Source organism: Triticum urartu, chromosome 3 (genome assembly GCF_003073215.2).
Source record: "Triticum urartu cultivar G1812 chromosome 3, Tu2.1, whole genome shotgun sequence".
NCBI lineage: Eukaryota > Viridiplantae > Streptophyta > Magnoliopsida > Poales > Poaceae > Triticum > Triticum urartu.
Window position 1 is genome coordinate 636,458,672 of NC_053024.1, and position 20,115 is coordinate 636,478,786.

A 20,115-nucleotide genomic window follows, 5' to 3' on the forward strand; every position below is an offset into this window, starting at 1 on the left:
TCATGCGTTTTGACAAAGAGAAGGTAAATAACATCTGCATATATGAACTGTAGCCTAGCATATCTAGAGCAGGAAGTAGAGCTAGTTGCATATATGGAGTAGAACCTAACACATCTAGGGCAAGTACTAGTACGAGAAACTGTGGCAGGGCATCTAACAGAAAGGAGAAGAACACATACGTGACAGCAGCAGCAGCAGTACTGGACTTGGGGTCGATGTCCTTGCCAGCCATGTCGTTGAGGAGGTTGTCGATGTTGGGAAAGTAGTCGTCATCGGGGAAGTAGTCGTCGGAGTCCGGGGCGTCCGTGACAAAGAAGTCAGTAGTCGCGCTAAGCGCTCCCCAAAAACCTTATCACCCTTCTCCCGTACAGGACTCAAAGAGGTGCAGTTTCGGAGGCCTACAGTCCCGACTCGCGGTGCACGCCGCAAGCTGGGATGAGGAAGACAGCAACAACTCAGAGATTGGAACCGGTGGCGAGAGGAAGGAGAAGTTCTGGTGTGTCTCTCTGAGAGGAGCGACCACCCTTTTATAGGCGCAAGAGAAGGAGGCGAGAGGCTGCGCCGGGAGCTGAAGGGAACGCGGGAGACGAAACGAATAGACAACAGCCGAAGGGTGCAGCGTTCGTATTCAATATCCACTACAGCAAAAACTTTCCAGCTCCTGAGTGACCTTTCGTATACCCGTAGTGCGTGGCAAAAATTTAGACATCGGCTCGGCTCATTCCTGCAACCCGCAAGCCGCAAACCGCGGCGCGTCGTGACGAGGCGTGGCGTGGCGTGGCGAGGCGGGCGGTGGAGGAGGAGCGCGCGTGGATATCCCTCTTGTTCTCATGCTCATACAAGTGGGGAAAGAACCTCCCTTATAAGGAGGTCCAACTCCCACTGAACTAGCAATGTGGGACTAAACTTTAGTTCCACCTCTTGCCTTGCACTAATGAGCTGCATGGGCCTTTAGTATTTATTAGGAATTTCTGAAACTGCTATTGGACTAGGCCCAAAATAGACAAAATTCCAGCACAAACTCCTTGGTTCAACTCCACAATCTTGACGGAGGCTCCCAAGTGACACCTAACCAATCTAGGAGACACCACTCTCCAAAAGGTAATAGACGGTGTGTTGATGATGAACTCCTTGCTCTTATGCTTCAAATGATAGTCTCCCAACACTCAACTCTCTCTCACTGATTTGGATTTGGTGGAAAGATGATTTGAGTGGAAAGCAACTTGGAGAAGGCTAGAGATCAAGATTCATATGGTTGGAATGGAATATCTTGACCTCAACACATGAGTAGGTGGTTCTCTCTCAGAAAATGTATGATGGAAGTGTAGGCGTGTTTTGATGGATCTCTCCACGAATGAAGAGTGGGTGGAGGGGTATATATAGCCTCCACACAAAATCTAACCATTACACACAAATCACCAAACTCGGTGGGACCGAATAATGAAACTCGGTTGGACCGATTTAGTTCAAAATGTGAACGTTAAGATTTTCGGTGGGACCAACATGTCAACTCGGTGAGACCGATTTCATTAGGGTTAGGGCATAACGTAATCTCAGTGAGACCAATTACACAAACTCGGTGGGACCGATTTTGGTAATAAGCTAACCAGAGAGTTGGTCAGGCAAACTCGGTGGGACCGACTCGCTCATCTTGGTGAGACCGAAACGTTATGAAGGGGAAACAGAGAGTTTGCATTGCGAACTCGGTGGGACCGATCGCTCATTTCGGTTGGACCAAAACGTTACGAAGGGAAACAGAGAGTTTGCAATCCCATCTCGGTGAGACCGAGATCCCTATCGGTGAGACCGAAATGACTAGGGTTTTGTGGCAGTGGCTATGTCAACTGAACTCGATGGCGCCAGATAGAAAGTTTTGGTGGGGCCGAGTTTGACTTTTGGTTTGGGACATATGTGGATATATGAAAGTGGTTGAGGTTTTTGGAGCATATCACTAAGCATTTTGAGCAAGTAACCCATTAAGCAACACCTCATCCCCTTTTGATAGTATTGGCTTTTCCTATGGACTCAATGTGATCTTGGATCACTAAAAGGTAAAATGTAGAGTCTTGAGCTTTAGAGCTTGAGCCAATCTTTTGTCCTTAGTATTTTAAGGAGTCCACATTTCTAATCCATGCCATGCCAATCATTGAGCTTTCCTGAAATATTTATCTTGAAATAGTATTAGCTCAATGAGCTATATGTTGTTAGGAATTACCAAAACCACCCAGGGATAGTTGCACTTTCATCCCTTTATCGGAAAAAAAATGCTAAGGTCCAGTTGGAGCCGCTGTCGCTTCATCGTCGAAGCCATCCTGACGTTGTATCCTGCAGTCGGGAAGTCATCATGCTAAGATCCAGTTGGACCAACACCTCGGAGAAAAAGTCGTCATCGTAGAAGCCTTGTGTAGATAAATATCTCAGAGCCAAACCATGTCCGAACACAAACCTTTCGTCAGATCTGCAACGACGACAGAGAGAGCATCTCCATGACTAAGAGGAAACATGAACCACAAGAGAACATTGTGTCGCATAAAGGAGACACCCAAGGAGAGAAAAGGAGGAAAAAGCCTCGCCGTTGCCACAAAAACAACCAGGAGAACATCACCCACATCCACAAGGGTCGGCCTTCTGCCTCCGAAGTCGCTAGTTGCCTGCAACACTAGCACCACAAAGAGTGGGAAGAAGAAGATCATTACCTTGATACTAACACGAAGACACACGAAGCGCCCGCTTAGATCCCAAGGACCGCATACGTCATAGACACCACCTCCCAGACCCGACAACAATAGCTAAGAAAACCATCACTTCGATGAAAAATCGGGAGGAAACTTATTTGATGCCAGCATTGCGACCGTCGAAGCATAAGTCGTGGACAACCAAAGAATTGATGAAGACACTACATAACTAAACATGCATGAGGTGCCCTCCCTCCCACCGCTAGCGCAACCTGTGGAGGTGAGGAACCCTAGTGACATGAAATATGATGCCCATGTTCCTAGGTTGCAGTGGCGTAGTTGGAGGGTGGACTAGGACCACCCTGTACATCGGCCCAGTACTTCATTATACCCGCAAAATAAAATTGGTAGGCCGCAACGCACGTCAAAGGACTAACTTCAAAAAGTACGACTGCACAATCTATAGCTAGCTCCCTCATTCCTTCCTATGTTCTAGGTATACGCCTTTCCCAAGAAAAGTTCCATCGCGTGCTTAAAATATGTTTCCTTGTATGCTAGAGGATGGACTTGATGACTCGAAGTCTCCAATCGACCACACCGTGATAGCGAACCCTAGCGTTCAGCGATGTAGAAGCCGATGACACATGGGAAACATAGGGCGAAGGAGTGTGAGGCAGGGCTAGTAACGTGTGCACGGGGCAGATCAAGCCACCGAGGTAGGAACTCCACTGACCTCACATCATTCCAATTTAAACTATAATTTTCATTCTCAATTCAAAGTATGATTTTGCCTTTAAGGTTTATCTGTGATTACAAATAGAAACTCAAAATGGATAAATGAAGCCAACTGACTATGATGGTTATGGGTTCATTCAAAACGATAATTAAAAATTAAACCTTTTTATTATAGAGTTCTTGAAAAATTAAACTTACGGATATATTATTTTCATAAATTCTATACTAGTATGCAGTGGTGGAGCTAGACGATGGGTTCGTTTGGATCCTTCTTGTGCTTTCCATGCCAATATTGGCGCACAAAAATAACTGGCAGCGGATTCGCCTGCCAGCCAGTCACCAAAATATTGGCTAAGAAACCAACTAAGAATGTTGTTGGGGCTAGGGCAAACCAAAATATTGGACGAGAACCAAACGGAGACCAGCATTGAAGTCAACACCAAATATTTAGGCAGGTTGCTCATAGGGTGCCAAACCAAACAGACCCGATATCTTTTCCTGCTGTTGGCAAAAGACAAAGCATGAGTGTTTGGGGGAGGGGGAGGGGGAGAACAATGGCTAAAAAATTCCCATCTAAGCCCTCCCATGTTGTTTTCATAAATTAGTTCAAAGCTAGGGAAAGGGGGGATTGCCTCCCTCATCTTAACACATAGCTCCGTCTCTCCTAGTATGTTGAAATGTTGCATTTCTGGTGTAAATATTTTTTATATCAATTCGACCACTCTAGCTCCTACCACCGTGTGGCTAAATGCACCACTCAACCTGCACGCAGTAGGCTGGGCGGCTTACTGAGATATTCATCTTGTACGCAGTAGGCGGGGGCACACATCTGTTAGCGCCGACGATCCTTGTTATTTCACCCCCGAGCAGTCCCCCCCCCCCCTCGTTATTTCCGTGTTCAATGCACACACAGTAGTCTTTCTAAGTAAGTATTCTCTGTAAATAAATCCATATGATTTCTATCATTAGTTATGTCAATCATGTATGCTCTGTAAATAAATCTACATCGAAGTTGTGTTCCTTAATTAGTTATGTCAATCATCTATGCGCTCTAAATAAGCAATTTAGCTACATGTAAGTCACCTGGAATTTAATTTTGGGTCAGTCGATTTTATATGTTGTTGATCGTTATTAAATTGACCGACCACATGTTTGGGCCAGTTGATTTCTTAATGGGCCAAAGCCCATTACTAGGTGCGACCCAACCTTCCCATTTCTCCCTTTGTTTTTCTCTTCTTTTGTTTTTTCTGTTTTTTATCTGATTTCATTTTCAATTTTTTATTTTATTAACTTATTTTCATATTTATTTTCAAGGTATTTATGAAATGTTGGGTGAGTGTAAATATTTACGCACAAATACTATACATCCAAAATTGCATTGTTATATGATTAGTTTTCACATATTAAAAAAAGCACAATTTCAGTGCAAAGTTGTATGCAACTATTTTTTACATTTTTTATTTTGTTTCTTCTTAAAGGATAATACTATTGCTACTAATTCGTTCTTTTTTGTAAAGCTTTATTATTTAAATTTTATTTTTTATTTCTTCTTTAAGGATAATACCAATGTCACTAATTCATGTTTTTGTAGGAAACTTATTTTTTTGTGAAAAATTCTACTATCATATGTTTATTCTGGCATATTTTAAAAAATCCATTGTTTGCTTTATATTTTTTTCCATCTTATTTAAAGGTTAATACCAATGGCACTAATTCATTTTTTCATAGAAAACTTCATTGTTTTGATTTTTTTTTGTTTTTTTCTTTTCTTTTCTTCTTTCAGGGTAATTCCAATAATCCAATAACATATATAGTGAATATTCCATAATGATATCGATATCAAGCATGCATTAAACTATTAAGTAAAATTACATTAAGCCCGATGACATGATGTAGATATTATATTATTTTCACCATGCGTAGATTGCTTTATCACACCTATCTTTTTATCCTCAGTGGCAACGACACAATAAAAACCTTTATCACTTTCTGCCAATGTGGTAGATTGCTTGATTGAACCCCAACTAACATACACAACTCCCTCTTGAAGATCGTTCATTTAAACATGGCGAGTGCAAAACTAATAAATCACAGAGTATATAAGTCTATAAATTATGCAGCAAATCACTCATATGAATCCATGAATAACATAGATAAATCTGATCATAAAATGATAATTTATCACACCACAAAGAACACATCATAAAGATTACACTAGATATATCAAAATCAATGTAGGACAGCTCATGTGATCATTGTATAGAAAAACAAGGCAGAGATCGTCATCTAGTTGGTAGTGGCAGCAACGTTGATGTAGATGGTTGCCGTGATGAATTCCCCCTCCGACAGAGTGCAGAAAAAACCTCCAAAATGGATCGCAGGCAAGAATTCCGTATTGAGAAAAATGGTACTTCCTTTTTGTAATTTGTAGATCGATTAGAGCCTGCAGAATAGAGAGGTTCGGTGGCAGAAAAATTCCTTGATAAATATGACATAGGGTTTTGGGCCAATATAAAACCAGGGGCGTCAATAGGTGGTGGAAGGGTGCTTATGAGACCCATGCAGCCCTGGCTCGCACCCCTAGCCGCGAGCTAGGGGCACGTGGGGCTCACGGGCATCACCATCCAGCCCTCTGGTGCTTCCTTGTACCTTTTGGACTTGACAATCACCGACATATTTTTTCTGATATTTTTGCTCTCCTGAAAATTGTTTTTCTAAAAAGTTTGAAAGCAACAAAAAACTAAAACTTCATTCGACAATGAATTAATAGGTTAGTCAAAATAATAATAAAAGGTGGTGCCAAACTATACAATATAGTATGATTGTAACAGGAAACAATTTTTTAATAAATATGCCTAGAACATATCAGCGTCCCTAAGTTTAATGTCTGATCATCTCCAAGCATGTAGATAATAATAAAATAATTTTTGATTTTGAATGTTAGCTTAACATGAACATGATCAGTCTAAGGATGCGGCTATTCTGCACCCGGGCTCATATGAGCCCGGGTGTGAACAGTAAAATCATTTGAAATATTACCTCCATCCCAAAATCGTATCTTAGATTTATCTCGATATGGAAGGATCTAACACTTAAACATGTGGCTAGACACATTCGCATTTAGCCAAATCTAAGACAAAAATTTTGAGACAAATGGAGTTGTAATAAACAAATTCAAAAAGAAAAAGAAAAAACCTTTTTTTTGTGAAGTTTGGACACTCCAGAAGCTCACGGCAAAAATCCGAAGACGAGTTCACTACTAGTTTAGACAAACAAGGATTTTGGGACGAAGGGAGTAGTAAATAAATTTCAAAAAAGAACTTTTTTTGCAAGATGCTCATGTGCATGATGCCGGTGGAAAATTTGATGAAGGTTGAACATTCGAGAAGCTCGTGGGAAAAAAACGACAAGATGAGTTCACTGCCTGACGCGTACAGAGCTTTTTTGTTTTTGTTTTTGAGACAATCCTGTAGAGAGCTAGTACTTCGCTGCCTGACGATGTGGCCCGGCCCACATATATGACAACAACGCATTGGTGGCTTAAGTGCAGCTCCAAAATGGAGCGTGATGTGCCCCTCAAAAAAAGAAAATGGAGCGTGATGTGAACGTGATAGGACGACGCGTACACTGCCTGGACTTATCGTGTTATCCTCTGCGTTCTGCGAGGTACTAGGTACCAGTGCCGCAGTGCGTGCCAGTGTGTGGTTGTGGGCCTTGTGGCGTGCGTACAGTAGGCAAATACGTACGTACGACTGGACACTCTGCTCTGCTTGTGGAACATGCGTCTCAGCCAGACAGCCACACACAGGGATCTACGTTACGTGTGGGGCGAGTGCACTCTCGCTACGTACGGCCCTAGTCGACTTACGAGGATATCTTCTTGCTACCCCACGACACAAGGTATCAGAACACGCGCACACGCACACGCACCCGCACCCGCACCTGAGAGAGAGAGAGAGAGAGAGAGAGATGGCGGCCGGTGGCATGAGCAGGGAGGCGAGGTGGAGCCTGGCCGGCGCGACGGCGCTCGTCACCGGCGGCAGCAAAGGGATCGGGTGCGCAATTCTATATAACCTTCTTACGTACACACATGCTATGTACACGTATACTCATGTGCTTCTGTGCATCATGGTGTCGATCGATGCAACGCAGCCACGCGATCGTGGAGGAGCTGGCGGGGCACGGGGCGCGGGTACACACGTGCGCCCGGAGCGCGGCGGAGCTGGAGGAGTGCCGCCGCCGGTGGGAGGCCAGGGGCCTCCCGGTCACCGTCTCCGTCTGCGACGTCTCCCTGCGCGCACAGAGGGAGCAGCTCGTGGAGACGGTCAAGCAAGTCTTCGACGCCAAGCTCGACATACTGGTAACTAATAATAACTACATGGACTTGTACTTGGCCCTCTTTCTGAGAGTACTTACAATAGGAGTAACATAGATAGATGGTAAAATCACATATCTCTAGGCAAAATAGATGGAGAATGTGACGAGTAATTAATGAGAAAATATAAGTATGTAATAACATAGTTAGTTACTGCAACATCAAATATACTAAGACAAGATGAGTCTACAACCTAATAAATAAAATGTTACATGACACCACACATATGTTACTCCAAGATAGTAATATAGAGTAGTAACATATGCTAATCTTACTACCCATGACTAGTCTAAAATCTCCAGAGTTCGTATGTTCAACCTGATTAAGTTTAGATTGAGATCAGGCCAGCCGTCCAGAGACTGCAATTGGGCTCTAAAATTCCACCCAATCCAAAGAGGTTCATATAGGTTTTACACTTTACGGGGCTGACCATTCCTACTGTACATATTCAGGTGAACAACGCGGCGCAGGCTCTTGCCAAGGCGGCCGTGGAGTGCACATCGGAGGAGTACACGCACCTCATGTCGACCAACCTAGAGCCGTGCTTCCACCTCAGCAAGCTCACGCACCCCTTGCTCCTCGGGGCCTCCATCGCCGGAGGAGGTAGCATCGTCAACATATCCTCCATTGGGGGCACGCTTGGGTTCCCGGGCTACGCACTTTACGGTATCACAAAAGGTAGTATGCGCTATTCCCTCCAGTTTTCCTACTTCTGAAATTCCAGTACTATTATTATCTCGATAAATAGTCGGAGGGATACTTCAAAATTACATCATCCATCCATGTTAAAAATGAAACTTTGAAATGATGACAGTTTAAAAAATAGTGGGTTAATTCGTACTTTAAAGATCCTGTCAATGTCCAAAACAGAGGTCATGTTTTCATTTAATATATTTGTAAGGTCCAAAAAATGAATGTTGTATTTCTCGATACAAATTCACATGCATGATTTTAGGTGTTCAATCTCAATATTTCTAGATACCAACAGTCAATTGATTATTTTGAAAATTTGAGTCTTTGCATGCCTCATACGATGATGTTCTTTCGAGACGACCGCACTACAACATTTTAACTATCCAATCTAACTATTTGTGAAAATAAATACTCAAAGAAGCTCTAATTGAAGGTGCTCATCGCCATAACCACAACTTGATCCAAATTTCAACTTAGGCATAAAACTCACATATGTTTTTTGCCTCTAATTTTACCGCCTGACATGCAGGAGGGATCAACCAGCTCACGCGGAGCCTTGCTACCGAGTGGGCCCAGAACAAAGTTCGAGTGAATTGCGTTGCCCCGGGCGTGACCAAGAGTGACATGTTAAACAGTGTATGCACCAGCCGTGTCTTTTTAAAAGTACATTAAAGAAAATACACAATCAGAACTATTTAACCAAATTAGTTATGAGTTATGACCTTTTTACGTGTATAGTACTACCTCCGTCTAAGTTAATAAGTCATTCGCATAGTTCTAGGTCATCGGTTTGAGAAATTAAATATATGTTGTATGTCATGAAAAGTATATCACTAGATTTCTACACGGATGTAGTTTCTAAATATATATTTTTTGTTACATATAACACATATTTAATTTCTCAAATCGATGATTTAGAACTACGCGAATGACTTATTCATCTAGACGGAGGTAGTATTGGTGATTAGAGACGACGAGTTCGCAGAATCCTACTACACAACTCTTTAGTATCGGTTTTTCTAAGAAACTAATAATTTGGAGAACTGATCATTTGTGTGTGGAACAGGTCGCACCCGACATTTTAGAGAAGGAGTTGGCGAAGGTTCCGATGCGGCGGGTAGGTGAGCCAGAGGACGTGGCTGCAGTGGTGTCATTCCTCTGCATGCCAGCGGCATCCTTCGTCACTGGGCAGGTCATCACCGTCGATGGTGGTCGAACAATTAGTGCCTAGTTAATTAACGGCACCTCACCGATAAAATCGTGTGCATGTTGATCAATTTATAAAGTAGCCGGTGAGTACTACCTCCGTCCCGTTAGCTTGAAAAACGTTCTTATATTATGAGACAAAAGGAGGAGTTAGCAAGGACCTGAGTGTTGTCCGCTAGTATAATTATTTTGCTACATTTTTGATTTGTTTTTAGTTTTTATTGTATTTCTAAAGTAGATTTGCGTATTTAACTAGCCAAGCAAGCGTGGCCGCACCCATGATGCATGATCTTGGATGCTGGCATTGCCGTTATTGTGCCTTGTGTACTTTTGTTGTACAAGTTATAAAGATGTGTACATTTTGGAACCGAACCGATATAGAGCACCATATAGTGGTGATATTCATCACATAGAGTGAAGCCTCTTAATTATTGATCTTTGGTATAATACATATAATTAATTCTTTTTCCCTAAACTTAAAAGGTAATTAACCATGGCACAATTGAACACAACTATTGGATCTTAACAGGGGTATTCAATTTTGCCCCGGATACGCACCTACATATATATGGTTCACATAACTATTAAACCATAAAGAGGCATATAATCAAGGACAAATCTTTGAATTGTCATGCCAAAAAAAAAGAAAAATTCTCCATGGGAAAGCTTAAACGCTGTCCTTGCCACAAGACCATCCAATGCATAAAAGCTTCCTATGCCCTTACTGTAGGAGCACCCAGTCGCCCAAAAGATTTAAATTATTACTACCACCATGCTAAAGAATTACGCGCAACGACGAAAATAAAATATCTAATGATTTCGTCTGATTCAAATCCCCCAACACCAATGCCCAAACCAACAACCGGATTCGGACAAACAGGAGGTCGCGAGCATCCCAGGCCGGTAGGGAAGACCGATGAATGAGGGAGAGGACCGCCATCTTCAAATCAGGTCGAAGGGCAAACCCAAGATCGAGCTCCATGCTCTTCGTCATCACGCCACCCGGCGGCCATAAATGGCGCACACCAGCATTCCATGCCAATCCCCATCGTGGGGAAGGAGGCGCGTGCCCCAATATGACCGATCAAGTACCGAACGCACGGCACCTCCGAGTTCTGCACACGTTCAACTCGATGACGTCCCTCGAACTCTGATCCAGCCGAGTGTTGAGGGAGAGTTTCGTCAGCACGACGGCGTGGTGACGATGATGATGTTCTACCAACGCAGGGCTTCGCCTAAACACCGCTACGTTATGATCGAGGTGGATTATGATGGAGGGGGACACCGCACATGGCTAAGAGATTAAGAGATCAATTGTTGTGTCTATGGGGTGCCCCCTGGCCATGTATATAAAGGAGTAGAGGAGGGGAGGGGCCGGCCCTCTCTATGGCACGCCCTAGGGGAGTCCTACTCCCACCGGGAGTAGGATTCCCCCTTTCCTAGTAGAACTAGAATCCCTTCGAAGTAGTAGGAGTAGGAGAGAAGGAAAGGGAAGGGAAAAGGAGAAGGAAGGAAGGGGGCGCCCCCTCCCTAGTCCAATTCGGACCAGCCCATGGGGAGGGGTGCGGCCCCCCTTTGAGGCCTTTCTCTTCTTTCCCGTATGGCCCATTAAGGCCCAATACGAATTCCCGTAACTCCCTGGTACTTCTGAAAATACCCGAATCACTCGGAACCTTTCCGATGTCCGAATATAGTCGTCCAATATATCGATCTTTACGTCTCGACCATTTCGAGACTCCTCGTCATGTCCCCGATCTCATCCGGGACACCGAACTCCTTCGGTACATCAAAACACATAAACTCATAATATAACCATCATCGAACTTTAAGCGTGCGGACCCTACGGGTTCGAGAACTATGTAGACATGACCGAGACACGTCTCCGGTCAATAACCAATAGCGGAACATGGATGCTCATATTGGCTCCTACATATTCTACGAAGATCTGTATGGGTCAAACCGCATAACAACATACGTTGTTCCCTTTGTCATCGGTATGTTACTTGCCCGAGATTCGATCGTCGGTATCTCAATACCTAGTTCAATCTCGTTACCGGGAAGTCTCTTTACTCATTCCGTAATACATTATCCCGCAACTAACTCATTAGTTGCAAGGCTTATAGTGATGTGCATTACCGAGTGGGCCCAGAGATACCTCTCCGACAATCGGAGTGACAAATCATAATCTCGAAATACGTCAACCCAACAAGTACCTTCGGAGACACCTGTAGAGCACCTTTATAATCACCCAGTTATGTTGTGACGTTTGGTGGCACACAAAGTGTTTCTCCGGTAAACGGGAGTTGCATAATCTCATAGTCATAGGAACATGTATAAGTCATGAAGAAAGCAATAGCAGCATACTAAACGATCGTGTGCTAAGCTAACGGAATGGGTCAAGTCAATCACATCATTCTCCTAATGATGTGATCCCATTAATCAAATGACAACTCATGTCTATGGTTAGGAAACATAACCATCTTTGATCAACGAGCTAGTCAAGTAAAGGCATACTAGTGACACTCTGTTTGTCTATGTATTCACACATGTATTATGTTTCCGGTTAATACAATTCTAGCATGAATAATAAACATTTATCATGATATAAGGAAATAAATAATAACTTTATTATTGCCTCTAGGGCATATTTCCTTCAGTCTCCCACTTGCACTAGAATCAATAATCTAGTTCACATCGGCATGTGATTTAATACCAATAGTTCACATCACCATGTGATTAACACCCATAGTTCACATCGACATGTGACCAACACCCAAAGGGTTTATTAGAGTCAATAATCTAGTTAACATTGCTATGTGGTTAACACCCAAAGAGTACTGAGGTGTGATCATGTTTTGCTTGTGAGAGAAATTTAGTCAACGGGTCTGCCACATTCAGATCCGTAATGGTATTTTGCAAATTTCTATGTCAACAATGCTCTGCACAGAGCTACTCTAGCTAATTGCTCCCACTTTCAATATGTATCTAGATTGAGATTCAGAGTCATCTGGATCAGTGTCAAAATTTGCATCAACGTAACCCTTTATGACGAACCTTTTGTCACTTCCATAATCGAGAAACATATCCTTATACCACTAAGGATAATTTTGACCAATGTCCAGTGATCTACTCCTAGATCACTATTGTACTCCTTTGCCAAACTCAGGGCAGGGTATACAATAGGTCTGGTACACAGCATGGCATACTTTATATAACCTATGGCTGAGGCATAGGGAATGACTTTCATTCTCTCTCTATCTTCTGCCGTGGTTGGGTTTTGAGTCTTACTCAACTTCACACCTTGTAACACAGGCAAGAACTCTTTCTTTGACTGTTCCATTTTGAACTACTTCAAAATCTTGTCAAAGTATGTACTCATTGAAATACTTATCAAGCGTCTTGATCTATCTCTATAGATCTTGATGCTCAATATGTAAGCATCTTCACCGAGGTCTTTTTTGAAAAACTCCTTTCAAACACTCCTTTATGCTTTGCAGAATAATTCTGCATTATTTTCGATCAACAATATGTCATTTACATATATTTATCAGAAATGATGTAGTGCTCCCACTCACTTTCTTGAATAATACAGGCTTCACCGTAAGTCTGTATAAAACTATATGCTTTGATCAACTTATCAAAGCGTATATTCTAACTCCGAGATGCTTGCACCAGTCCATTGATGGATCGCTGGAGCTTGCATATTTTGTTAGCACCTTTAGGATTGACAAAACCTTCTTTAATAAATCTTTTAAGGAATGCAGTTTTGTTTATCCATTTGCTGGATTTCATAAAATGCGGCAATTTGTTAACATGATTCGGACAGACTTAAGCATCGCTACAAGTGAGAAAATATCATCATAGTCAACACCTTGAACTTTGTCAAAAACCTTTTTCGACAAGTCTAGCTTTGTATATAGTAACACTACTATCTGCGTCCGTCTTCCTCTTGAAGATCCATTTATTTTCTATGGCTTGCCGATCATCGGGCAAGTCAACTAAACTCCACACTTTGTTCTCATACATGGATCCCATCTCAGATTTCATGGCCTCAAGCCATTTCGTGGAATCTGGACTCATCATCGCTTCCTCATAGTTCGTAGGTTCGTCATGGTCAATTAACATGACCTCCAGAATAGGATTACCGTACCACTCTGGTGCGGATCTCACTCTGGTTGACCTACGAGGTTCGGTAGTAACTTGATCTGAAGTTACATGATCACCATCATTAGCTTCCTCACTAATTGGTGTAATAGTCACAGAAACAGATTTCTGTGATGAACTACTTTCCAATAAGGGAGCAGGTACAGTTACCTCATCAAGTTCTACTTTTCTCCCACTCACTTCTTTCGAGAGAAACTCTTTCTCTAGAAAGGATCCATTCTCAGCAACAAATATCTTGCGTTCGGATCTGTGATAGAAGGTGTACCCAACAGTTACTTTTGGGTATCCTATGAAGATGCACTTCTCCGACTTGGGTTTGAGCTTATCAAGATGAAACTTTTTCACATAAGCATTGCAACCCCAAACTTTAAGAAACGGCAACTTTGGTTTCTTGCCAAACCACAGTTCATAAGGCGTCGTCTCAACGGATTTCGATGGTGCCCTTTTTAATGTGAATGTAACTGTCTCTAATGCATAACCTCAAAACTGTAGTGGTTAATCGGTAAGAAACATCATAGATTGCACTATATCCAATAATAGTACGGTTATGACGTTCGGACACACCATTATGCTGTGGTGTTCCAGATGGCATGAGTTTGTGAAACTATTCCACATTGTTTTAATTGAAGACCAAACTCGTAACTCAATTATTTGTCTCTGCGATCAGATCGTAGAAACTTTATTTTCTTGTCACGATGATTTTCCACTTCACTCTGAAGTTTTTGAACTTTTCAAATGTTTCAGACTTGTGCTTCATTAAGTAGATATTTGTTGGTGCGGCCACCCTTTGAGGCCTTTCTCTCCTTTCCCGTATGGCCCATTAAGGCCCAATACGAATTCCCATAACTCCCCGATACTCCTGAAAATACCCGAATCACTCGGAACATTTCCGATGTCCGAATAGTCATCCAATATATCGATCTTTACGTCTCGACCATTTCGAGACTCCTCGTCATGTCCCCGGTCTCATCCGGGACTCCAAACTCCTTCGGTACATCAAAACACATAAACTCATAATATAATCGTCATCGAACTTTAAGCGTGCGGACCCTACGGGTTCGAGAACTATGTAGACATGACCGAGACACGTCTCCGGTCAATAACCAATAGCGGAACCTGGATGCTCATATTGGCTCCTACATATTATACGAAGATCTTTATCGGTCAAACCGCATAACAACATACGTTGTTCCCTTTGTCATCGGTATGTTACTTGCCCGAGATTCGATCGTCGGTATCTCAATACCTAGTTCAATCTCGTTACCGGCAAGTCTCTTTACTCGTTCCGTAATACATTATCCCGCAACTAACTCATTAGTTGCAATGCTTGCAAGGCTTATAGTGATGTGCATTACCGAGTAGGCCCAGAGATACCTCTCCGACAATCGGAGTGACAAATCCTAATCTCGAAATACGCCAACCCAACAAGTACCTTCGGAGACACCTATAGAGCACCTTTATAATCACCCAGTTACGTTGTGACGTTTGGTGGCACACAAAGTGTTTCTCCAGTAAACGGGAGTTGCATAATCTCATAGTCATAGGAACATGTATAAGTCATGAAGAAAGCAATAGCAACATACTAAACGATCGTGTGCTAAGCTAACGGAATGGGTCAAGTCAATCACATCATTCTCCTAATGATGTGATCCCGTTAATCAAATGACAACTCATGTCTATGGTTAGGAAACATAACCATCTTTGATCAACGAGCTAGTCAAGTAGAGGCATACTAGTGACACTCTGTTTGTCTATGTATTCACACATGTATTATGTTTCTTGTTAATACAATTCTAGCATGAATAATAAACATTTATCATGATATAAGGAAATAAACAATAACTTTATTATTGCCTCTAGGGCATATTTCCTTCAACGACGCGGGGGCCTAGGGTTTCCCTTGTGTATGACGTGACGTACTACCCAAGATCAAGGTACATAAAAGATTGAATATATCAGGTTAGCATGCAAATAAAGTACATGTTGCTATTATGTGCAAAAGTTGTGTGCCTACTTACTTACATGCCTCAATTTCTACCCATGGAAGATAAACTCATAGAGTAAGCATGTGTGGCACCTTGTATACTTATCTAGAAGGCAAAAGGACAACATCGGCTAGAGCTAATCTTCCATGTAGAAACATCCTTAAGATGATCGTTCAACCCTCTCGATGTTGGGGAGGGGGGAGGGGGATAACATACGTGAATAAGGAAACTAATATTAATTCACAACTTAATTTATTGCAGATAGATTTGAATTCTCTTGCGTGATGACGGAGCCGATAGCATTGAGAAACGGTCTAATCCTAGTAGGGCAAGCATGCAACAAGCTTTTGGTACACTCTAACTGTATGGATGTTATTGACACGATGGATAACTATGGAGACTCAATCGGTGTCGCTGCTGCAGTTTATGAAGAAGAATCCTTCCTTTTGTAGAGGTTTTGCTATTGTCAAGTTCGATCACTGACCTAGAGAAGCCAATCAAGTTAGCGCAGTTTTTAGCTCGTAATTCTAAGAGTTTTAGTGCTATTCTGTGGCAACAACATGAACCACCTGATGTAATATTCGCACAACTAACAAATGATGCAATTTTTATGCCATTTTGAATAAAGTCGCAACGACAGCTTTTCCTAAAAGGCACGTCAAGAGAGCTTTCTTAAAAAAAGGAGAAAGGCCCACGGCCTCTGCATCTGGACGATGCATGCTATCATTTTATTAATTATTTTTAAAAGATCTTACAAAGAAATACAACAGTAAGTCTGAAGTCACCGTTTAGGCAACATCTGTCGCTACTCATATCCATTTGATGAAGAGATGTTGATAGTTCGGGCCTAATACGAAACAGACCTCGCAACCAAGCCTAACATCTAAGACCTGAGACCCCAACCAAGCCATTTGCTGGGTATGGGGAACACACCGGTCCGGCGCGCTCTCAGAGGTCGCCGCCGCCAACTACCACCACTCCATCTTTAGAGTTGTACTGATGCATCAATCTTGCCCAGTCTAGCTGCCGTCGACGTCACCACGACGCCAGACAACGCCACCTTCCTGCGCTCGTCCATCAACACACGCCCAGCAGCGAGACCCCGCTGCTCCATGCCGCTGAGACCCGCAGTTGTCGACGTGTCAGATGCAACGCTGCTCCTTCTTCGCGAACACCACCTGCTACCACTGGTCCCATCCCCTCCACTTGTAGATCCTCTGCACTCCCAACAAAGTCCTAGTGCCCCTAACGACATCTCCAGAAACATCACGACGCGAAAAGCGCCGCTGCCACCAGATCCGTAAAGTATTGAAGTTTTTCATCCGGTCGGGGATCAGGGTGGGTAGATTGGACCCTCAGTTGCGCCTTCATGAAGGAAAGCGGCGCCTATAGGCGTCGCCGCCACCGGGCCGGCCAGACTGGCCAAGGTTTTCCCAGACCCAAAGTACACCATCAGGGCCCACCACCACCGGAGCCTCCAGCCGCAAACCACCGGGACGGAGAACCGCGCAATAATTATCATCTACTCCCTTCGTTTCAAAATAGATGACTCAATTTTAGGGAGTAGATTACAGCGACGCAATGATTCAAACTCCGCCAAAAGCTCTGACAAGTACATGTAACAATAAACTTTGGAGTATATAATTTTGCAAGGATAAGTCATCAGTGGTCAAAGCTGTAATAATGGAATCGACATCCGAAACGGCAGCTATTCTTGAGAAAACGCCAACCGCGTCCGTTTGCATGCATCGTCAACCGCCAATGGCCAATCCATCTCCCATTCACCGTGAACCAGTGATCGGTCTACAAATTGGAGTGTGGCTTGACTGTCTGGAGTAGGCAAATACGACTGGACACTATGATGCTCGGTGCTCGTGGAACATGTGTTTCTGCCACACACTGCCACATACTGCCTACGCTACGTGTGAAGCGAGGTAACTCTCCCTACCTACGCCGCCACTCGCCCACTCCACAGCACAGAGTACCAGAACACGCGCACACACGCAGAGAGAGAGAGAGAGAGAGAGAGAGAGAGAGAGAGATGGCGGCCGGTGGCATGAGCAGGGAGGAGAGGTGGAGCCTGGCCGGCGCGACGGCGCTCGTCACCGGCGGCAGCAAAGGGATCGGGTACGTGATCATACTGTAATCTAATCGGCTAGCTTAGGTAGGAAGATGCAATTTACTGCACTATAGTCGTTGATCGACCGATCGATGCATATATTCATGTGCTTATCGATGGGTGGAGAACAGCCACGCGATCGTGGAGGAGCTGGCGGGGCACGGGGCGCGGGTGCACACGTGCTCCCGGAGCGCGGCGGAGCTGGAGGAGTGCCGCCGCCGGTGGGAGGCCAAGGGGCTCCCGGTCACCGTCTCCGTCTGCGACGTCTCCCTGCGCGCCCACAGGGAGCAGCTCGTGGAGACGGCCAAGCAAGTCTTCGACGGCAAGCTCGACATACTGGTAAGTCGTCTTCCTGAAATCTCCAGAGTTTGCCAGTTCAATCTGATGAACTTCGGATTGAGATTGCAAATGGGCTCTAAAATTCCACCCAATCCAAAGAGGTTGGTCTGGACATAAAGGGCTAAGTGTTTTCGCTGGATCATTCCTACTGTATATATGCAGGTGAACAACGCGGCGCAGATTCTAGCCAAGCCGGGCGTGGAGTGGACATCGGAGGAGTACTCGCACCTCATGGCAACCAACCTAGAGTCGTGCTTCCACCTGAGCCAGCTCGCGCACCCCTTGCTCCTCGGGGCCTCCATCGCTGGAGGAGGGAGCATTGTCAACATATCCTCCCTTGGGGGCACACTTGGGTTCCCGGGCCTCGCAATTTACAGTATGACAAAAGGTAACTCCCTCCGGTCTTCCTGTTTTGAAATTTGAGTATTATTATAGCGCCCATTTTAAAACTGAAACTTTCAAATAATGACGGTTTCAGAAAATAGTGATTTAATTTGTACTTTAAAGATCAGGTAAATGTCTGAAACAACAACCATGCTTTCATTTCTATGTTTGTAGAGTCCAAAAAATTGAATGGTGTACTTTCCGATGCAAATTCACACACATGATTTTAGGTGTTCAATCCAATCTCAATATTTCTAGATATCGATAGTCAAGTGACTATTTTGAAAATTTGAATCTTTCCTTGTCTCAAGCGACAATGTTTTTTCGAGACGAAATCGCACTATAACTTTTTAGCTATCCAATCTAACTACTTGTATAAAAACTCAAAGAAGCTCTAACTGAAGGTATTCATAACCACGACTCGATCCAACTTTCAAGTGAGGCATAAGACTGACATCTCTTTTTTGTCTCTAATATACCAGGAGGAATTAACCAGCTTACAAGGAGCCTTGCTACCGAATGGGCCCAGAACAAGATCCGAGTGAATTGCGTCGCCCCGGGCGCGACCAAGAGTGACATGTTAAACAGTGTAGGCACCGACCGAGTCTTCATTAAAATTACATTCAAAAAATACACAAACAAAACCATTTAGCCTAATTAGTTATGACTTTTTACGTATATAGTAGGATTCTCTTATACTGTCATTTTTCAAAGAAACAAATCATTTGGAGAACTGATCATTTGTGCGTGGAACAGCTTCCACCGGAAATTAAAGAGACCGAGTTGGCGAGGACTCCGATGCGGCGGGCAGGCGAGCCAGAGGAGGTGGCCGCAGTGGTGTCGTTCCTCTGCATGCCGGCGGCATCTTTCGTCACCGGCCAAGTCATCGCTGTCGATGGTGGTCGAACAATTAGTGCGTAGTTAATTATTAAGAGGGCCTCATCGATTAAACTCTTGTGCATGCAGATTCAGTAATAAAGTAGCAAGTAGTTAGCAAGCACCTGAGTGTTGTCCACTAGTACAATTATTTTGCTACATTGTTGTTAGTTTTTAATGTATTTCTAAAGTAGATTTGTCTATTTTACTAGCTAAGCAGGCGTGGACGCACACATGATGCATGATTTTGGATGTTGCGAAAATTCGCAGGGGCACGTGCGTGCGGAATTCGCAGGGGCACGTATCTACGTTGTGATCCGTGCACATGTATTTTGCGGAAATTCATTGGAAAATGGATGAAAATTCTTACGTACCTCCTCCTCTCAGCTCTCCTCATCTAGGCAACGGGCACCATGGTCCCTTATAACATTGATGTTATGTTGGAACGTGAATGTCGTTTTTTTTTGTGTTTGACCACTATATTGCGAAAGAAGAGGCATATTCATTGCACAAATTTAAATAGCTCCAAAGTCCATTTTTTATCTGTTATTTATGCAATGATGC

General features: G+C 43.5%; 2 protein-coding genes across 3 annotated transcripts; both read left to right on the forward strand.

The window, feature by feature from the left end:
- The first annotated feature begins 7,227 nt into the window (after positions 1 to 7,227).
- On the forward strand, positions 7,228 to 10,056 carry LOC125545534 (noroxomaritidine/norcraugsodine reductase-like). Its single transcript, XM_048709521.1, has 5 exons — positions 7,228 to 7,465; positions 7,563 to 7,770; positions 8,238 to 8,463; positions 9,008 to 9,114; positions 9,545 to 10,056. The coding sequence occupies exons 1-5, from the start codon at positions 7,380 to 7,382 to the stop codon at positions 9,707 to 9,709; spliced, it is 792 nt and encodes a 263-aa protein (XP_048565478.1). The 5' UTR covers positions 7,228 to 7,379; the 3' UTR covers positions 9,710 to 10,056.
- Positions 7,234 to 19,754, forward strand: LOC125545533 (noroxomaritidine/norcraugsodine reductase-like). 2 transcript variants are annotated; one of them, XM_048709519.1, is made up of 6 exons: positions 7,234 to 7,354; positions 17,860 to 17,960; positions 18,084 to 18,291; positions 18,454 to 18,679; positions 19,158 to 19,264; positions 19,432 to 19,754. In XM_048709519.1, exons 2-6 carry the CDS (start codon positions 17,875 to 17,877, stop codon positions 19,594 to 19,596), a joined length of 792 nt encoding a protein of 263 aa, XP_048565476.1. In that variant the 5' UTR covers positions 7,234 to 7,354; positions 17,860 to 17,874; the 3' UTR covers positions 19,597 to 19,754. The 2 variants fall into 2 exon arrangements, with proteins under 2 accessions (XP_048565476.1, XP_048565475.1); XM_048709518.1 differs by lacking the exon at positions 7,234 to 7,354 and having other exon boundaries at positions 17,668 to 17,960.
- The last annotated feature ends 361 nt before the right edge of the window (positions 19,755 to 20,115 follow it).